This window comes from Mesitornis unicolor, unplaced genomic scaffold (genome assembly GCF_000695765.1).
Source record: "Mesitornis unicolor isolate BGI_N332 unplaced genomic scaffold, ASM69576v1 scaffold44978, whole genome shotgun sequence".
Classification (NCBI taxonomy): Eukaryota; Metazoa; Chordata; class Aves; order Mesitornithiformes; family Mesitornithidae; genus Mesitornis; species Mesitornis unicolor.
In genome coordinates this window covers 29,518-51,678 of record NW_010203362.1, presented here as the reverse complement: position 1 = coordinate 51,678, position 22,161 = coordinate 29,518, and the positions used below count along the sequence as shown (strand labels likewise).

General features: G+C 37.3%; 1 protein-coding gene across 1 annotated transcript in view; it reads right to left on the bottom strand.

Annotated features, from left to right (window-relative positions):
- Positions 1-365: 365 nt before the first annotated feature.
- The window catches only part of LOC104545517 (protein GREB1-like), a gene marked incomplete at its 3' end in the record, with an annotated part of 23,131 nt that continues 1,335 nt past the window's right edge, over positions 366-22,161 (bottom strand). Inside the window, exons 2-15 of the mRNA XM_010190679.1 lie at positions 18,781-18,903; positions 18,090-18,266; positions 11,421-11,603; positions 10,960-11,103; positions 9,531-9,653; positions 7,511-7,633; positions 6,494-6,631; positions 6,126-6,311; positions 5,236-5,586; positions 4,426-4,554; positions 2,790-2,915; positions 2,112-2,309; positions 1,841-2,021; positions 366-558 (exon numbers count right to left, since the gene is read on the bottom strand). Coding sequence (XP_010188981.1) covers positions 366-558; positions 1,841-2,021; positions 2,112-2,309; positions 2,790-2,915; positions 4,426-4,554; positions 5,236-5,586; positions 6,126-6,311; positions 6,494-6,631; positions 7,511-7,633; positions 9,531-9,653; positions 10,960-11,103; positions 11,421-11,603; positions 18,090-18,266; positions 18,781-18,903 — 2,375 coding nt within the window. The remainder of the gene's footprint in view (positions 559-1,840; positions 2,022-2,111; positions 2,310-2,789; positions 2,916-4,425; positions 4,555-5,235; positions 5,587-6,125; positions 6,312-6,493; positions 6,632-7,510; positions 7,634-9,530; positions 9,654-10,959; positions 11,104-11,420; positions 11,604-18,089; positions 18,267-18,780; positions 18,904-22,161) is intronic.

The following is a 22,161-nucleotide window of genomic DNA, read 5'->3' as shown; positions in this document are numbered from 1 at the left end:
TACATATACGCAGACAAAATAGCTCTGTATGGAAGAAATATGCACATATATGATAAAAATCCATGCATGTACATATATTTATGCAGTAATGCACTAGAAACAGATTTTCAGATTACTGTAGCTCAAAGATTGTTAATGGAGCTACTACAGTTTATAGAAGATTTAAAAGCAGTAAAGGAATAAAGCAAGAAATGACAGGATAAGCAAAGGAAAAAAGAACTTGCCACAGACTGAATGAGAAAAAGGTACTATGCAAACTTCATTCTTGTTCGCAAAAATCATGGGGCTCCACAGCTTCGCCAAGTATGTAAACGTAAAATAACCTACGAAAAGCTCACGAAAGCACCTCAACGCATTACTCTTACATTGCTGTATGAAGAAGGCCAGTGGATCTCATTGTAAGGGCTGATATGAGTATGCTGTGTCTGCAGCGCATAAGGGAAGGAAGTCACGTGTAGGGTCACAATATTTGGCGCCTCTTTCACCTCTCTGCAGTTCAACAGTCTATCAACAAGTCCTGTAGGCAGCTCTGTTTGAGGATAAAGGCTGTGCATAGCACTGCAAAAAAGAAACTCAAAACTCTCCAAAGTGATCAGCACAAGGGAACATTCAAGTCAGTGGAACAACTTTAACCTAGATGTGAAATTGAAGTTAAACACATATAAGGAACTTAGGACTCTATTCTTTGCCCTGCTTTTGTCACACAGAAGGATGGGAAAAGAAATGCAAATTATTTCACTGCAGCTGAAAATTTCTGTAAGCCTGATAAGCTTTCTAGCTAACAAATTACCAGTCCCTTACAGCTACCAGAATATGAGAAAGGATAAAAGGAAGCTGATGTTTTGGCAGTTACCAACAGACACATAGTCCTGTAGTAACTTTGGCCAGATTATTAGTGCTGCTTTTAAGAAAACACAATTCTTGCTTACAAAAATCAAGATAGAAAATGACAGACAGTAAATCATTATGACAGAAAAATAGAGGGAAACTACCTGTGATAGAGCTGTTATGAAAGGGGATAATAGTTATTGTTAGGGCAAATTCCAGTATCATGGAACGCCTACAGTCAATTTCTTGCTCCAGTGTAAAACTTCAGTCCAAACTCATGTTATTTAATTTTTGGCATTCACCTGCAGTGACCAACATACAAGCCTAGTCACTGCAAGCTCCTTCTGTTACCAGCAGAGAGATAAGTAACTCCAGAAATTGTTTGTGTACATCCATGTTCTAACTCAGAACCAGGGCTCTGTTGGGGAAGCAATGAGTTACACAAGTGAGGTGATGAGGAAATTGGAAAACATCAGATAGAAACATCCCTGCTTCCCTGAGAAGTCTACCTGACATTACCATGTATCCACAGCAGCTTTCAATCCTTAGAAATCAGTAATTATGGATAAAAAATACACTGTAGTAGAAAATTTCCAATCAGTTAAAAAAATAAGCAGCACAGTTGGCTCACTAGTTGTCTACTCACTGTGGAGGGTTTTTGCATGTTTTACAGCCCAGATGACACTGACACAGGATAACGAGCTCTGTGTACTTTCACAAGAAGCTTTCCTTTGAACAAATGACAATCAGCCAAAAAAACAATAGCTGTGGCTGAAAGAAGATAAGAATGGTGAGCAAGGAAAGCTGAAATGTTCCACTGAGGCATAATACATAAAGCAGGATAAGAATAAGTCATGATGGACCTTAAAAGAAAACATGTTTATTAAATGCATGGGAAGAGAGAGTAGAAAGATGCAAAGAAAGATGAAGGAAGGGACAAATCAGAAAGCTGATCTTGATAGCTAATGCAAACAATAATAATTTGTCTAAAATCCAGTTACAGTTTTCTTACCTCATTAGATCCCAGTGTGCGTGATCATGGATTAGGACAAACAGTGTATGTGGATTCTGCATAGAGTTTTGTAAAAAGACTTTGAATTTAATCTGGGCTTCTGCATCTAGTTTCATAACATACTGTTCCACTCTCTGTTTTGTAAGATGTTCCTTTTCTAATCCAAGTTCTAATAAAATACCTAAAGAAATGGATCAAATGTCGGTATTAACAGATACAAATCCATAAACCAATTTCCTGTACATCTAATATAAAGTTAACTAATGAGCACCTGAGTGGCAGAGATGAAACAAAGTCTGCTGGTAAGTCACTTCAGAGGGTGGAACACAAATCAAGAAATCAATTTTCTCGAAGGAACCCAAATCAAGATTTTGAGTACTGGAGTCAGCGATTGAGCAAATATGAGACAGCAATTTCTGAGCCACTGCTAGCTGGAATGGACGAATCTGATGTCGTTCAATCTCATAACCTGGAAAAAGGCAAAATTCTGTTTAGATATGTGCCCAAAGTCTATACTAATGCAAAATGTTAGAGTCTGGCAAAAAACGATTGATCTACTCTTTAAGGTACTTTGCTTATGAACAGAAGTTCTAATTTAAAAAAATCTGTATGGAACATGCAAAGAAATCATTCTGCATTTGAGCTTTTTTGGTCCTGTAAATGGTCTTTTAAATATCTGAGAGCTGAAGCTAAATTTGTGCAATAGCATTGTGCTACCATAGAAGTAAGACTTAGAGCTTCAGAGAGTGCAATACCCAGAGGAATGAAGCAGACAATCCATCAGTGTAAATCTGAATATCCCAAGACGTGAGGTTTTGCCTCCTGTTTGCCTCAGGACCTTTGTCTTCAACAGTCTAGGACTTTGCCCAGATGGATCTAACTGCACACCCCGAGACCTGGTCTCAAGACCTGTACTCTGTTATCTCTTTAGAAAATACTCCTTACTTACTTGTACACGTAGCTGCTCCAGTTCCATTTAGTGCTGTTGGTTTATTCACTGAAGCAGAAAGTGATGAAGAGATGTGCCCTTGGTTTTCCTGGTAAAATTTCTCCAGCAAAACATCAATGTCACCTTCTATCAAATTGAAGGGATAGTGGAATAAACATCCATGTTAATAAGAGCTGCATTTCATACTTATTTTGTTTTATAGATCTTAAAGAGCTTTATACGTGTCATTATCTAGTCATCCTGCCCTTGGTTTATTGGCTGTTTTATACAGAAACCCTCTCGTAATTTTCAATTGCATCTGTTTTTATAGCATATCACTAATAAAATGCAAATCAGGCCAGGGAATGCAGACCACTGGCATTTACAGACAATAGTGGAAAACTAGCCTCAAGGCCTTGATGCAAATCAGCAACAACAAAGACATGAAACTGGCTTAGTTTATGTTCAGACCACAAAGCTATACTATTCACTAATAAGGATTACAAAAAGCTTTGGAAAATGTGATAAATATTTTTGAATCTTTAACATTTTTGAGAGACGGAAACAAAAATAATTCCCTATAAAGCTGAAAGAGAAATATGTGTTTTGTAGCTACACGCAATGCTGAAGCGAACAAGGTAAGTTTCACTGAACTATGCATATCTGCAAATATATCCTATTCTATTTGTCAGAGGCCCTGTTTACAGATTAAAGTTATGCAGAGAGTACATAATGCCTGTCCAGAGCATTCAGTATTTTCTTAGCAGCTGAAATGATGTTTGAACATGTCTGCACTGAGCTCAGAAAGGCAGGGTCTGCCCCATGAAGTACATTCCAGTGGATGTAGATGACAACTTTTTTTAGGATACTCGTTAACTTGTTCTGCTCAAACAATAGTGATAGCAAAAGTGACTTTGAGAACCATACTTTGAAGACACTAAGAGTAGAAACACTAACATAACTACACAATGGTTCAAGGAAAATGAGTTTCTCTTAAGTGACCACTCAAAATACCATGACACATCCCAAAGGGTTCTTGTGACCTAAGTGCAGATTTACGTGACATGAATGGCCAAGGGGAATGTGGTATCCCATTAACACTGACAAATCTGCTGTATTTGCTCTAGTGGTGATGTGGTTTAACTTTCCAAGTGGCTGGATCTATATGCAGATAATCCTGCTTGTAGTAATCATCAGTATATTCAGTTAAAAAACAATCCAGTAACCTTGGCTCTGCAATTTTCCTCTCTTCCCCATTCATCATGATCCTGTTCATAGCATGGTAAGTCAAAAGGACAAATCCTTCCTTTGGTAAAATAACTCTGTTCTATCATGGTCCAAACCAATTCTGTGCTTAGGACAAAATAATTTATACATTCATATGGATATGGACTTGCATAGTGTATGGATGGATTTGCATAGTTAAGAGTAATATGCTCAGCTATTTCCTTGCATATTTTTATGAAACTGAGGGATTTTAGAAACTGACACTTTTAGGAGGAAATCCAATTGAAATGTAGTTTCACAACTTTGTCCTGCATTTTTTAATATATTTATATATATAATAATGTCTTGCTTTTCGAAAGGTAATGAGCGTAGTTATCTTCTTTGACCTAAAACTTTCAGAAAAAAAGCCTCTTTATAACCTGTTAGGTACCTGGGCAGAGTGTGCTGAAGAAGGACCCCAGAGTTTCCACTTTCCCTGTGACCAGCTGATAGTTAACTTCTTTTTGGTAGTCCAAAGGAGTGAGCATGCTCTCAGACAGAACTCTTGCTTGATACTTTCCTAAAAGACAAAAAAGAAATTTTGAAAGCACTTCAAACTGAAGTAAAAATGTTCTAAGTCATAACGAAAGTGCTACCCAGCTAAATAAATATCACACACACAAAAAGGCAGAAGATGAGTCTTTTCTCTCTCCTCTACATGTGTGCACCAGACATCTGTAAGATAGATTCATGTTTTATAATTCTTAGTGTTTCTTTCCCTTTTTAGAAAATATTTGTTGATGTGGCATATAAAAAGAGCATATAAATAGTCAAAGGAATTGTCAATTGTATTACACTCAATGAATCTTTGAACAGCTATTCAAATAATTTATTTAATTATTAGCATAGTGCTCAACAGGTTGTTGAAGGGAATGACATTGAAATACCATCTTTTAGAAGCTAACAAAATGCTCGGTCCTCTGCTTGCAGTAATATCCCAGTTGCACAGGGCAGGACAGCTTTATGCACTGTGTGCACTGTAACTCGTTATTATTTGTTTGCAGTGGTCTTGGCTGGGGAGCCTTGGCAAGAAAACAGATAATGCAGGCAGAATGTGATTTGCCGTGCAGCATCAGCTTGGGTTCATCAAAAACCATGGTCAAAGCCCTGCTTTCTGACTCAGCTTACTGAAACCCAACCCAAAATCTTCACAGCATTGAATTACTCTGTTTTGCCTGGAGATACGCACTTGGGATCTCACCTGTTATCACAATGCAGGAGTCAATGGCTCGATTTCTACTGGCACATATGATCACCACGTAGTTTGTCTTTGTTAATTTGCCTTCAATAAGCAGCTTAAACATTTCTGACAGCCCTTCAGCCAGAGAGTAGCTGCACTCAATGATATGGACACTATCGTTACAGGAGCTAGCTGCAAGGCCCGCCAGCCAGGGGAGCTGGGCTGAGGTCACTGGTGTGATCTGGCTGGACACTTGAGGAAAGGTCTGTGGAACAGCTTGTTGGTACTGACGGATTTCAGACAGGTGTGATTCCCGCCATGAACGCATGAATATTTGTTCCAAATCCTCAATCAAAGGGACTTGGTCCGAGGCTTAAAAAAATTAAGAGGAAGTATTATGAAACAATTTTTTAAAATGTTAAAAACGTTTTTTTTCAATACATTTTTAGAGATGATAGCGTTTCAGATTTATGCATGCATGACTCTATTGCCTTTAGCAGATGTGGATGAAATTTTTCATTCTGAAGTGCCTTAGTGATATTCAAGCTGCCCTAATTGGAACCTGCGTATCAGTAATTAGAAATTTAAGAGGTTGAGTGCTGTCTGTCTCAGCATGATACAACTTCTAAACCACATACTGTATGCAAAGGCAGTGAATTACAGCTCTTCATTTTTTATTTTCAGTCGCTGAGGTCCCAGATTATAGGAGAAGATGAACTTTGATTACATTTCAATATGTCTGGTCTTCAAGAACTAATTATTTAAGTTCTCTTCATTACCACAAATGAAATTGTTTAACATCACATGTCCTAAGACAGATATTTAATAATGTCCTGCCCTAATATTCCCTTTCTCATTTGCCGGCATGCAATATACTCACTGCAGTCTGTCTGGATGTAAAATAATCTTACCTAGCTGCACAAGGTAGTAGACAGTCAGTAAGAGCTGCATTTCCTCTGAAATAGGCTGTATTGTGGAGGCACCATATTGTTCATAAGCTCTAGATAAAGACTGTGAATTTCTGTAACAAGTATACAGCAAAGGACTCACTATCACATCATTAATGTTACCACAAAGATATGGGAAGTTTCCATGACCTACAAAATAAACAATGTTTGTACACATAACATTAACATCATAATTTCCCATGAATGCATTAAACACTTTTAATAGTAAACCTTTTAAAATTGACAGCTTTAGCAGTGTTTAGCAGTAAGACATATCTTTACATCTCTTACAGGAAAGATTTAAGGTCTTGTTGAGGGGTTGGTGTTTTTACCTTTAAAAATAACAGGCTTTGCTTTACAGATTTTCAGCAAGTTTTCAGGAACTGAGACTGGTTCTCCTGAGCCCATTATAGGAGAGGAGGCTGGTGCCACCAAAGCAGAATGTGGTAAAGATGACAGGCTTCCTCCATCTAAGATTTTAGAAATATTATTACTGGAGTTAAGTCTAATAATGATTTCCTCAAAGAAAAGTTATTCAGCATCATCTCATATCCACATTTGGTATCAGTGTTAAATGCTTTTTATGGTTACAACACACATTTCATGAGCTGTTACTACAACTATTACATTATCCTAACTTTCTTGGATGACTACTTATATTGTTGCGACCTTGAACATCACACATGCTTCTAAAGATTTTTAAATGTTTATAAGCAAACAGTTCCAAGTATGAATGCAAGAATACAGAGACCTATTTGATATCAATGCACCAATAGTTATGATTTGTGTGTCCTGTACGATATATTTATTTTCACTGATTCTAAATAGGTTTTCTTGCTATAAGAAGACAGAAAAAAATAGGATTTGATGTTTGCTCAATTGTAACTTCTTTACGGTAATTTTAACTTAAACAATTGCACATCAAAAGAAAACATTTTGGAAAAGTGGATTTATTTCACTGTATGTCACTGTAGTCTGTATGTGAACTATAAAATCCAAGTGCCAAGAACACTGTGACAAATACTTGAAACAATGGATGGCATCTTGACCTGAGTTATGACACTAATTTTAATATCCCAAAGGTGTTTTGGTGTCTAAAGATGGACATAGGCACTTTCTAGGATTTATTAATAATGACTTGATGACTGGATTCCAATGAGAGTTAATCTCAGAGCCTCAAAAAGAAATCAATGGAAATGAAGCACCTCAATATAGGTGTATATATAGGTATCAAACACCTTTCAACACTCTAAAGTGAATCTGCATGCATCTTTAAAATATTGCCTCTTTTCCCCCATTATTTTCTGAAGACTGAAACAAACATTATCATTACCTTGGGTATAACTTACCATTTTTAATTTTGTTTGGAGCCTGTGGGTTGAGCTGCAGGTTCCAAGTTTCAGTTGACGATGGAGATTCTGGTGACCAACCTTTATGGCGCTTTTTTGGAGGCCCTGAATTTGTTAAAGTGCCTGAATAACAGTAATATTTCATATAGGTATTAGAATAAAAGGTATTTGGTTTTGTGCATGGTAATACATTTTGATAGACTGAATGTGCACATTAAGTACTGTGGTAGACAGGGTCAACTCCATGAATATAATAATTTTTTATTATTTTTATTTTACTTTGCTATGTCCTGCTTAAATTTCTAGGAACTTTCTGGTGTAGAGAACTCTTAATTCTCTAGGCAGACTTCACTTATTTTATACCAGTGTTTACTCTGTACTAAGAATAACATAATGAGACAAGTATCTAGAGTGTTTATTTTGAATTCAACAGTGTGGGCATTTTGCTTCTTTTATTTCTGAGCACATGACACTGTTTCATAAAACTTATTGCAAAATAAAATTCTCAAGGGTTTCAGGCTGATATTAATAAAGATCTGAGCTCTTTTAAAAAAATTTCCCATTTACAGGATTTTTGACACTTCTGGCTGGTTACCATCCTTGATTTTATGTCATACCATATTAGCTCCGAGCAAATTACATCTGCCCTCTCATCCTATCCACATGTAGCTCCAACAACTTTCTCTGTAAAAATATAACTTTTTCACAGTATTTCTCGCAGGTCCCGATGACTAATCAAATTTCTTTCATTAATTTCTTGAATCTTCTTCTGCACTCCTGCAAACTCCTAGAATGATGACCTTCCACTAATACCACGTATTTCTAATTATTGAGAGTCAACAGTCCTCCAGGAATTGCTCAACATCTTGCAGGATTGAGCTATTTCTGTTTCTGGACATGACTATGCAGGGTTTGCAACACTACTTCACACTGGCAGGGCTGTATCTCCTGTCAGAATGGTCAGTCCCACATAAAATTCAAGACCGATCAATAATCTCATATTAAAAAGGGGGTTTAAATTTTCCAAACTATATTCAAATTCAAAGTAAACCTGAAGTCTTCAGATCTAGAATAAGATTGTAACTTGCAGAAGAACCTTACGGACCGGTTTTCAAAGATTACTTTGTCTTCTAGACTTTTACCAGGTGAGGGCGGTATTTAGCCACGTGTGCTGCTCAGTCTTTCCTTCAGTTTCCTGGCATAACGTTGTGACAAAAGTCACAAGACAGAGCAATATAAAGATTTTTTAACTTGAAAATGACATACTCTTTCCTACAGAAATGTTGATATGTGAAAGTAATCCATCTGAAATGAATGTTGCTTCATGAAAGAAAGAGATCAAGAATCTGAATGGACAGAGAAAAAAAAATTGGCTGTGATGCCAGCAGGGAACTTGGGATGACTTTTTCTAAAATAGAGGTATATAATGTTTCTAGCTATAGTGAAGACTAATTTTCTTGCTTAAACAAGTCAGTGACACAGAATACAGTTTGTGACAGAAAACAACTATCACAAATCATTATAATAATAACAGAATCATAGAATCATAGATAGTGCAGTTTAGTGCACAGTTTCTTTAATCTTGAGTCTGTTGTCAACATCTAGTGCTCCATCCCAAGGCGAACTGCAACATAGGAATTATCCTAGGAGTGATTACTTATAAATCTTTCTTAATTTCCTTCACAACACCTGTTGATGACATTGATGGAAAATGACACATCTTTAAGAAGCTGGATTCAGAATCTAGTCTGTACTTCTATTAAATGAATTCTAAATATAACAAAAAAACTTCCAGTTAATAATCTGAATAGTAACAAAGCTATGGCTGAAAATATATAAACATTTTTTCCTCTGAAAATTAACATAGGAAAAAAGTGTTATGATCAGAAAGGACTTGGAAGGGAATAGTAATTTTTGTTCAAATAGGAAACTACAAACATGATATCATTCCTTTAATGCTTCTATTATGCCCATGGAATATAGAGTTTAGAGTTATTAAGCAACAAATCCATACAAATACCTAACACTGAAGGTCTCGTCAGAGCAGACAGGTTATTTTTCACCAACTGTTGTTTAGGCAATTCCTTGCCATTATAAACTGCTGAGCTGTATGCTGCTGTTGGGATGTGATCTATGGCTGCAGCTGGTAAGAAAAAAAAGTATTTACATTAAACATTTTTAGGTCAATATCCTCAGTTGATATAATAAACTGATCACTTGATCATTTACTTTAATAGAGCCATTGGGATCTGCTCAGAGTGAATACAGTGATGAATAAAACAAACTCATTTCTGACCAGATTATTACTGTCTGACTGAATTAAGTACCTGGGTAAAATCTAATTCTGTAATTAAATATGTATGTCAGATCCTTTAGCTTCTTTGTAGGTGGACCCTAGCTCTTAGGTGAACTTTACTCAAGAACCAACTAAAAAAGTGAGAGATGTTGTCTGTAATTTATTAAAACTCTCCTAAGCCTCCATTCCAATTTGACATCCTCTTTCCAAGCTTCTTTTTAAACTATGCTGCATTAAAAAGAAAGGTTTGCTCAAGCCTAGCATGCTTGTAATCAATATAGGTTTTTAATATATGTAACCTGTGACCAAAAAAAATACCTATCTGCTATTATAAAGAGATTAATGATTTGTTCTGGAGGGTTACCAGTATTCCAGACCACAACCATTTAACAGACCTCTACGCCACAGAAAGAATATAGCCACCAACAGATGTGTCTCAGGTCTCCTGTGTGAATCTTCGTAACAGTCACAAGACACTAAAGAGCTGTTTTCATTATGAAGAAGTCCAGAGAGATCACTCTAGCTTCTATCATCCATCACCTTTCATCTATGTCAAGCTAATGGAAATGTAAACATTTCAGAAAGATTTTTAATACCAAATAAGTTACAGATATTAATCATTAGTTTGGTTCTTTTTAATATTAAAGCTGCTTTTCTCAGCAGAAGGAAAAGCTCAGAAGCATTTACACTGAGGCCCATACAGTCTGTGGAGTAAAGAAGATTCTGGTCTTCACATAAAATAGACTGGATCAGAAGAAAAAGCTGAAATGACACTGGTTCCTGTAACATTCATCATCTGTGACCAGTCAAGCAACAGCAGAAGGAAATTAATATTTCTTGTCAGCAACTTTAAGAATAATGGGTCTTAAAATATTTGGTCTGCCATAGCTATGAAGAAGCTCCAGAACACCTGCCTACTTTATTGTTTACATAAATCCTGGAGGGCACAGGCAGGGACACGAACAGAGAGAAACCTTCAATGTTCGATTGCTTTCTTTATTTGCAATATGCCTCTATCTATTCAACTTGGTTTATTTTATGTGATAGTGTGCTTATTTATTTGTATTTCCATTCACACAAGGACACACGAATATACATGCACAGAAGAGTAACAGTAGGCGGTAACCTAGCGCATTTTCCTCCTAAGCAGTACCTGTTTGCTGAATCCCAGCCGGAGCACCTGGGTTTGCTGCTGGGAGTGGCTCACTTGAGGTGCTTCCCGAGAGGCCTGAACTTTCTGGCAGCTGGAACAGCGTGCTGGAGCAGGTGCTGGGTGAAGACTGTCGGCCTCTGAACTCTTAAGAAACAAAGAAACTTCTTATCCCCCGACAACAGTGGCATTTGCTTTTTCTGTGTGTATTTGATTCATTAATTTCACCTATGAATTACTTAGAGACTATGGGGCTCGGAAGGGAGGAACCGATGTCTTCAGACATGCCATCCTCATATTAGGTCAGTCAATTGCTTTTTACAGCTGCTTTAGTAATCACCCAGCTTTAAAGAGTCTTTCTTTCAACTGATCTCCCTTTGGTTGTACACAGACGCCAGTCCCTGTGATAGCTAAGTTTGGATGATGAAAACCAGAGCTCGAGGAAGACAGCTTCATTATCTTACCTGCTCCTTTCCAGCAGATTACAGATCCTTTGGTCAGAGCTCCCTGTGCATTCCTGACCAAATAATACTTTAAGTGTTTCTGTTTCTTGGGCTGAGTGGTCAGTTTAAGATTAATGTGATTTGAGAATTCTGTAAAGTAGCAGAAACCCTTCTTGCCACAGCCAACACAATTGCCAGAGAAGCCTGATAAAATAAACAATACACATAATCCAGTGAGATAGGTGGGTCACTATTAATAACATCCAAACACGACTCTTTCCTGAAGAAAAGCTGCGTTTATATTTTTTTCATTAACATTTCCCTCCCAAAAATATTACACAAAGTCCACTGTATTGCATTTTGGCAAAAAAGCAGAGCCCCACATTTACAGAACAATTAAAATAGGCCTTATTTTTCACTTTCTTATACCAGAAAAATATCACAATTCCTATTTATTACCTACCTGTGAAACATTAATCCAAGAAGTTTCTGACTGAAGAGTACTGAATCACATGCTTACCCCCAGTCCTATTCAACACCACAGAAAGTACCTGCTTCACTTGTTTCAGCTTTCATTGAAATTAAACTTGCAGTTAAGTCTCAGGAAATCAAGTATATTTTATCTATTGTATTTACTCAGATCTAAGAATATTTAAGTACAAAGTTCCTACTACAGATGATTTTTTGGAGAGGAAAAAATACTAAAGCCTTCCTGAGCTATTAATTTAAAGTAGCTGTCTCAAACTATGACTGGACTGTGTTAGCACTTCACAGCAGTTTAAACTATTTATGATTACGGAAACAAAGTGTCTGCAACTTTATAGACACGACAGAGACACGGTCCTTGCACCTAAAGAAGTTTATTGTACTAAGGCTTGATGGGGCATTTCCAGGGACACTGCCATTTCCTCTCATTCTGAGAAAGTTTGAGCCTCAGAGGGGCTCACGACAGTGATGTTTATCACCATAAATAAAGAGCATTCCTTGCACAGCTGACTATCTGCCTTTCATTCTCAAACAACATTTATGTCTGTTTGCCAACGTATTTCCTAGGAAATTTTCATCTTGCACCAGACAACCACAACTGTCTGAAAATACTTATTAATTACAAAGAAATCCTATAGTGAGCAATTAAATTATCTTCTCCATGGAAATTTTCTGTCTGTTCACTACACATGACCTGAAGCATGCAGTTTTCTTTTATCTTAATTTAAATCATAGCTAATGTACACTTTTATGTGTTATCAAAGGAATTGAAATGGAAAGGGTGTGTTCAGTGAACTGAAAGCAAAATAAAATAAAGGAAATGCATTTCACGAAGCAGATGGAGAATAACCTTGGAAATAAATAGTATAACCGGAGTAAAGGGTCAATAATACGGTAAAGCGAAGAGCCATTAATGAGAATGGTGATTTCAATCACATATTTCAGGCAAATTAAGTTTTCAAATTAATAGTCAATACTTTTTTCCTTCTGTAAAATACAAGCACTGAAATGCAATGCTTTGTAAACACCTGTTACTTCCTTTACAACCCAAGCACTTTCACAAGTTTTCAAATGGCTCACAAGAATTTATTAAAAACCTAAGTTAATGTGGAAATTGGTCTGATATCCACGGGAACAAGTGGCTAACAACTATTAAAAGCTGCCTATTATCTCTCTGATCCTGTTTGGTAGGATGCTAAAGGTCATTATGACTATAAAATCAGGACAAGTCATGACTCTGCAGAATCTTCTGTGTTATATCAGTCAGCACAAAAGCATCTGTCTAACATCACAGAGCCTTCAGTAGCTGCAATAAAAGCAACAACAAAAGGAAACAAAATTAGAACGGATGTGGCAAAAGCTGTAGAGTTTGCATGCATTTTATGCAGATTAAGAAATCATGAAAAATGCTCTGCCAGTAAATGAAAACTTCCCATACACTGAGCAGTACACTGAGCACGACCAGCAGCACTGCAATTTTTGTCTGGTTGCCACTTACAAGCCCCTGTGTGCTTCCAAATACCAAGCATGAAGGGATCATTTCCGAAAGTAAAATAGAAGTATCTGTACAGTTATAAAGTTTTGTCATTTTGCTGAGAGTGTCCAGCAGCTTGCCAAAGCCACAGGTAGAAATATTTGTCCAACAGAAAGTCAGAGAGTGGACATAAAATCTTCTCACGTGGACTTCAGACCAGTCACTATTGACAACTCAGCCTAAACTGGATTTAACCACAACATCTACCTGAAACAACCTTTTGCCCTAATCCCCTCTTTCTAACTCTGTGATGTCTACTGGAAAATTAGTTTACACCATATATAACACACAGGTGAGGCCCAGTAAAGATTAAACAGATCTAAATTGCCCACTTGTTTTAGAAGTTTAGTTTTTGTTTTTCCTTTTAAATCAAACTGTCATCTTTCCCCTTAAGCTTCCCCAGCTCCTTGCCAACACTATTTTTCATCCCATTCATTCTGACTGATACCTTCTTTGGTGATGGCCGTTGCTTCGTTAATACAGCTCAGTCCTGACATCCCAGACAGAGCACAGCACGATCTTATAATTCCAACGCAGTAAAATGCTGTTCAATCATTACTCCTTGCAGGGCTCTGTCACCCTTGCTCCCAATGCTTTACATAGCAGATTGAGAAATACGGAGAACCCAAACACTTCATCATCCTCCTTTCTCTGTATGCCCTGTTCATGTGCCATGGCCTGAGGCTGAAGTGACTGAGGGGACAGCTTGTTTCATAAACAAGCTGCATTAAATATTCTTCCATACATTATAGAGGACAAAGGTCAGGGGAGTAGGGGCAGCCATAAGGTGACTCAATATATCTATGTCATGGGATTGATTTCACAAGACAATTAGAAATCAATGCCTGGAGTTTAGGGGCTAAAAGGCTTTCACCTTTAGGTCACCAGTTCATATCCAACTCAGTTCAGCAGTGACTTAAGGCTGTTAGCCTCTGAAGGTTGTTTAATCAAAAGGTATTTGATTGTATCTGGAATTTTATCATATGCATTTGCTTGAATTTGCTCACATCACAATGATCAATTACTCATAATTTTAAAAGCTCTTCCACAGTAGGGACCTTGTGTTCAGAAAAAGGACCTTGGCCTAAAAGTGTATGAAATCTGACCTACCTTCTCACTGGGGAAACAGTTCCTTTCGCTCAGCAGTGAGCTTGTGCTAGGGATAAAGAGAGGACTTCAGGATGGAAGGCTATCCATTTAATCTTTCATAATCTAATCTTTCATAATCTAATCTTTCATAAATTGGCAGAAAAATTTCTTCCTGTTTCTCTTTTAAATGAATAACAGGCTTTTAATTAATGTTAATACTTTTACGGAAAGTTGGCAGCTTGGTTAAAACAAAGAATGATCAGATTTTCAGCTTTTCAGCAAAAGTATTTCTTCTTTTCAGTCCTACTCACAACAAAAAGCACATAGACACCGACAATGCTCCACATTTTTCCCTTTTACTTAGTACCACTTCATTTGAAGACTGAAGTCCTGAATTTAAAAAAAAAAATGAAATCAATATGGTCAAGCTGGAGAGCTCAATTGTACAGAAACTCACTACTATGAAAAAGCCCAATAGAACATCGTACATTTTAACAGAGGCAGCCACAGTATTTTATGCTACAATATTTTCATCTTACACACAGCTTACAACGCAAGCAAGCTAATCTTTTCCTCTGTCATTCTGACCTCAGGGACTCATTGAAAAAAAAGGATTTCTTACTCCCTGCTATGAAAGTGGGCAGCTGTTTGGTCTTTTGGGAAGGAAAATGATGGGTGAATAGCTGCTTTGTTTACCATGAGACACTCTCCTTAAGAGTCATAACTGGCAAAAAAACCCCCAAAAGATAAAAAAACCTTTGGGAGTGGTACATATTATCTGTTTTTATTAGGAAATAACAAATATTGCACTATCACAGAAGTGCTTCCTCCATCTAAGCATTCCTTTAGGTTGCAAAAACCCCAAGAAACAGCGTCCTAAAGGCAAAAAGGCAAAGTAGTCAAACCTGTGGTCTAACTTCACAGAAGCACATGAGGTACATGCTTAGACACAGAGAACTTCCTGCTTGCCAAAAATATAGTCTTTTCCAGAAAATGGGACCTTTTTTTTTAAATTGAATACTACATCAAGTGTAAAAAAAAAAACAACAACAAAGAAACAAAACAACCTCCAACAGAAACTGCTTTCAAATCACAAGCACATATGCCTTGATGGCAGGACAACTTACTGGCATAATCAATAAATCGGCACATGCCCCAGAGGCGTAGGAACAGCCCCTAATGGGAACAAGACTGTAAGTCAAAAGCTGGCCCAGAAACTACTGAGACATTTCCTGTTATACTCTGGAATTTTTGTATGCTCCACAGGCATCTTCACAAACATATGCAGGCAGACCAGGAGACAATTGAGTGCCTTTTCCTTTCAGATAAGTTATTTTGGAAAAAATTCTACAGTACTCAGTGACAGCTGCCTTACAAAACCACAGTATATTAAGAGAAAAAACATGAAATTCAGAAAAAACAATGAGGTGAAGGGTTACAAGTGATGTGCCTGTATCACCAATAAGCCTTACCAAAAGTGTGGGATATACTCTGACTCATGATGACAGCTCATTTCAATTAGAAATGAATCCAATTCAATTTTCCTCTAAACTTCGAAAGGCTTGAAGGGACCACTTTTCATGTTGTTTCAAAAGACCAACATGTTTGAAGAACAGCCTCAAATCAGTACCAAAAATAAGCCTGTCTTTAAAAGCAAGACAATAAAAAGAGCTTCCCTTCTTCATCTATGAATTTTTTTCAACTTAAGTCTAGCACGAAATGGAGGTCACTGTGTTATACTAATGGACAAAGAATTAAAAGCAAGAATGGTTCTTTTCAGACACTACGTGTCTGAAACTGTGATACTAGTCATGTCTGCTTCTAATGTTACCTAACCTGATTTGACTTGCATCAGTGTATGAAAACCAGGATCAAACAATCATTTCTAACCACAGTATGGTCTCTGTACAAATAGCATGCTCTTCTCATGACAAGAAGATATATTGTGGTTTTCCATTAGACTGGGGAAAGGGAACGGGAACGTTATTTTATTTCCAGCTTCCAGATGAAGACTTCAGATCTTAAAGTATGTAAGTTCTTTCATATTTAAGCTTGTTATAGAATACATAAAAATCATCCTACAGAATTACTAACATTTTTTTGCAAAAGAATGTGATTCATTGGCGTTTACGTGTATACCAACAGCCAAAAATAAGCATTTAAATGCTTTCAGGAAACTAAAATGTATTAAATAAGCAAGCCGAGGATGCAAGTAGCATAAAACCTCCCAGTTATGTTCCTGTTGCCTTTTTCTGTTCTTGTTCAGCATGCAATTAACAAATACATTACTTCCTCTCTGCTAACAGCCTAAGTAGCTTAAGCTGTTAATAGTGCTAGCACTGAATGACTTGAGTGGTACAACATTCCTGTCTTTATCTTTAAAATGACAACACGTGGGTGATTTACAACCCTCTTAATTCTTTTACAATCACTGGTCAAATGTACTGTGACCAATCCAACTCTGCAAGATCACATGAGGAAAGAAATTACTGTACATAGAATTACGTTATACACCTTCACACTACACTGTCATCCCAAATGCCCTGAAGAGTGAGCTAACAACTGAGCTCACATCATACCTCTCACTGCTTGTGAAAGAAAATGGTTAAAAGACACGACAAATGTTTCATTTTTGCTGTTCAAAGGTCAGTCTACACAGATATATGATGCACCATTTTTTCGTTAGCTAAATAAGAAAATAATACATAAAAACCTGAGAGTACCTGATAGAAAAAAAGGGTTCTTCCTCTGATTATATACCACTTCCCCAATATAAAAACTACTCCATTTTAATAATATAAATATTCAGTTCATTTATTCACATGATTGCAGTTCTTCCCTATTTGAGTTGATTTGGATAAGGCTAATTGCCATCAGAAAGGCTACAATAAAAATAGATAGAAGGGGCCCAGTTTTATGTCAGAATTAAGACTTTTAAGCAGATGAAAAGCAAGAAATTGAAGTGTTCTACAAACTGTATTATTCAAACACACAGTATTACCTAGGAAAAAATTCAGATTATAATCATGCATATTTATTTATATTGTGACAATAGCAAAAAGTGATAGGTTAAGATCCAGAAGCCATGCTGCTGTTCAAACACAGTGGAGAATATTATCCCTATCTCAAAGAGAGAAATTAAAAAAGGTCATAATTATTTGTAGTTCAAACTGTCATCAAACAGTTTACATGTATGTAGTAGCCTCAAAGTTCCACTTGAAAGACCTACAGTCTGTTCATGTCAATACTGGAAAGCTGAAACAGAGACAGGCAGCATTTCAGCTAGTCCAGTTACCAGATGTGCCGTTCCAGCAACTGGGACATAAACTGACTGGGTAATGCCTTTAGCCTTGGACTAATGGGTAGAAGGTGATGAAGTATTTCTGATGAACTGGCTCACTCTGTATCTTTCCAAAGCAAGCATAGCCAGCTCTGAGTTGTTATCTTGCTGTGCATCACCAGTGAACGTTACTGTAGACACGGAACAGAAATAAGATCTGCTGAACTCAGTCGGCAAAAAAAGATTAGCTATTAAATGTAGCCCTCAGAAGCATCCACTTACTGCAATCACAGACACTTACCCAATAGGGCATTGCGTCCATTGTCATCTGGCAGGAATCTTTTATCCACAGCACACACTAAAAGGTGATCAGGTAAATTTGGTGACTTTGCACCAACAAGTAAAAACCCTGATGGTACCTCAATATGTTCATTGGAAATTGAAACGAGTCTCAAGTCTTTACCAGCCTGGCAGAAACCTAGAAAAAATCAATTCAAGGAATTTTAAGCTGACAAGATTATTTTGTTTAATACTTATAATTATCTTTGTTAAAGGACTTTCTGTATTTTTAATTAAAAACAAAGTTGTATCATAGAACCAAGAGATAATTTTCTTCCTTGCCTTTCAGTCAGACATAAACAGATGCTACAAGTGTATTATATACAAACAAAAATATGAAAATATACAGTGAAGTTTGTCTTGATGTTTTGCAACCTTTTAAAGGTCACATTGCTTAAGAGAACAGAAATTCTGTCCTCATGTCAGGTGTTCCAACACAAATGCTTAACTGACACACTAGGCAAGGACCCTGTCATATATAAGAACAGCCAAGAACAATCCAGCTTTATCTGGCAGGCAATGAACACTGGCATTTTAAGATTTCTATATCTTATAGATTATCTCATTCTGATGAATTACAGGGGAAACGGCCCAAATACTACCTTTTCAGTAGGGCAAATGTCTTCTGACAGCATGTTTAGTGCATTTCTTACCATCAGTAGTGCAACATCCTTCTGGGGGAGGCTTCATCTGGTAAGAAGCAGGAGGACTACTTGATTCTGAGCCTTCTTCCTCCTCCTCTTCTTCTTCTTCTTCATTATCTGCTCTGCTGCCTGCTACAAATTTTCATAGCATAAATGACTTAGACAACAGAAAACACTGACAATAAACCAATGAATGAACAGGATGACCCAGTCGCAGAAAGCATTACAGCAAACTGGATTCTCTTCTCTTGACAATGACTCTACTGTTGCCAACTCTTAAGATATCTGTTGTTTCCAGTCATGCTCACAACGGAATGTCTTTCATCAAAAAAGTAAAGCTTTTTGCTCTTGTGCAAAAAAAGAGCTCATAAGCACGATCCAAGTGCACCTGAGAAAATAAAAAAACCCTCAAGGACAAGTAACTGAAGTCTCAACTTATTTTTTTAAAATCTCATTAATTTTAAGCTAACCTCACTATTGTTAGAGGCCTAACTGCTGCTGTTTGAACTCTTGCTGACTACAATAGTGTAACTGTATCCTTTGTTTACAATATTATCAGCCAATATAAAACCAAAGTAATTACTTCTTAGCACTTTAAAATGTCCTGGCTACAGTCTAAATACAGATTTTATTAATTAGGTATTGACTATGTCCTTGATGATGTACATCTGCCTTTCCTTGATGTACAGGAAACTGAAGAAACAGTTCCTGCTTGAAACTAGGCTCACCACAGATGATGCCATGGTAAGAACACTTAAGAAGAAGAACCATCTGTCTCCCACCAGCATCCAGAGCTCTGAGGAAAGCTCACTGCTGCTCCCTGTACAGTGTCAAGGAAAGGCAGATTTCTGGGGAGATGATGCATGTGTGTGGACTGCAGTAGTCTAGGAAGCAAAACCAAATGCTGGGGAGAAGAATACATGATGTAGGCTTCATTTGAGGGCTTTCAGTGTTTCTTCTTCAGATTCTCCACTGTAAACCACTTTTCTGGTGTGCCAGCTACCCAAATCAGTATTTTTACCAGTTCACCTGCATTTCAGCCTTTCAACTCAAGTTTGCTTCTTTACTTGGGAAAGTAAAACAGCAGTTAGGCTCCAACATTATTTTGTTGATCCAGTTTTTAGTCTGGAAACAGAAGAACAATGAAGCACATTGCAGTCATTCCCCAAAGCTCAGTGTCAACTGGACATACTCTCTTTGCTTTGACTGACTTTGGATAAGACATTCAGAATCCCACAGGATGTTCAACAAGGAATTTTTTTTCCTATGGCCCTCCTCAAAATAGCTTTTTATTTTATAAAGAAATAATGGTAGAATCAGCTAACCAAATACTACAGGATAAATGAGAATTAGGGAAGAAGCTGAAGAAAATAAAACTGGAGCTTGAATATTTGCTTCTAAAGGTTATTAAGACTATTATACAGCCCAATCTAGAAGAGGATTTGAAGGGTATGTTTACTTTTAAGTATCTAAACATCAAGCTCCAAGGCCTGGTGCACACAGATAAGGACAGAACATTATACAAAACTGCTTTAAGGATGTAGTCTAAAGACAAATGCTGAAATTTAACAAAGGGGAAAGTGAACAAAGGGAAAACTGAAGCTCTCCAACTTTGCTATTTAAGCCAGGGGTAAGTTACGTGTTATGACTTAACCTTGACCAACATCCAAATGCAATGAGAAGGGGATGAGTCTGGCTCTCCTCTCTTTCCCCACACTCCCAGCCATGAAGTTCCTTCTTTCCTCTTTGTGCCAGCTCTGACACTTTCTGGAGCCTGTGCTGAGCCATCCCAGCTTGCTAACCCTGCAGAAAACCAACCAAGCAAACAACAGGATGGGGGTTTTGTACTGAGTTTATTTATTGAATTAGCTCAGCGGAAGATCAAAACAATGCCAAAATCAATGAAAAGGCAGAGAATGGGAACATATGGCTAGGAGGACTGGGGGGGGAAGGATGTGGAATTTTCCCCTTTGGGCAATGGTAAACTGTTAGGTTTGTTCAGCCATAACAGCTAATTTCACATTGAAAAAAAAAAGATCAAGAGTCAAGAAATGGAAGTGAAGAGTAAGAAACAGAAGAGCTACAGCACTTTCAGGTCAAAAACGAAAAGAGAATAAGAGCAAATATGTACCTATAATGCACAAGAATGAGCTGCTGTCATCTGTAAAGGGCATCATTAGGTGTTTCTGCTGCTTGTTCTAAAAAAGACCTACAGTTTCTTCCATTTTACTTCTAAAGCAGATCTTCCTCTTTTAAAGCAGGGCTTCTTCAAAGAACTCTATATTTGCATGCATCTATTCCACATCTTCTTTTCTTAAACAATCCCAAAAGAACTCACAATCAAGCACCCAAAACCAGAGACAAGATGATGGCAAAAGTGGACTCACAACCATAGGTCTTCTGTTGTGTGTTACAGAACTACCCAGTCTTGGGTAGTGATGATATAGCTCCATTAAACCAACAGACATACTGTGATGATTTTGTTTTAAGGAATTCTTTTAATTTCTCACAAAGGATTTATAAGATCTTTATGATATACAGAGATTTCACATGGAAAAATTATTCAGTCCTCAAGGTATGCTACATACTCAATTGTCAGATTCTCTAGCCATTTTGATATTGTAACATCAACAGAGACATAACATTATCTATCAGTGGCTGGTTTTGTTGCCAAATGCTAAGTTGAACATCTATAACGTGTTATCAACCTACAGAATGGAAAGTCAAAACACCTGGGTTGTGCTGACTGACTGCATGTCCTTGTCTAGATTATACATATCTGCTTTATTTTGGCTGCTTCACCATAGGAAAACACTTGCTGTACTGAGGACCAACAGCCAGCTATGACCAAAGATAGTCCGAGTATATCAACACATCACATTGCCAGGGCCATTGAAAGATAACAGTCAGAAGGAAGGACAGGGACTTACACAAGACCCCAAGCATGACCGTCTCCTTCAGATACCTTCTGGCCCTCAGAGCACAGGGATTCATGTAGCTAGAAGGGGAAATTTCAACTTATGATAAGGCTGCAGTACAAGAAGAAGCTTGCAGACCTCTCACACCTGAGGAACAACTTGGGAAAAGCCCTGTTTTTATAAAAGGAATGTTCTCTACCAGGCTATTGTGAGACTTTTAGTTAATTACAGTTCAATTCTGTTTCAATTAACTGCAAAGAAAACAGACTCAGGTCTTCATGGCTGGGGAAGTTCTTTGAAAGCCTTGAAAGAAAGAAGATACAGAAGTGTGAAATAGCACTTTTGTTCCTGAACAATGCATCTGCTCCTGTAGCATCTTTCCCAACTGATGTCATAATCCACTTTGTGACATCACAGTTGGTTGCGATGGAAAAGTTTATGAAATCCTCATAGAAGGGTTTGAAAGAAGGAT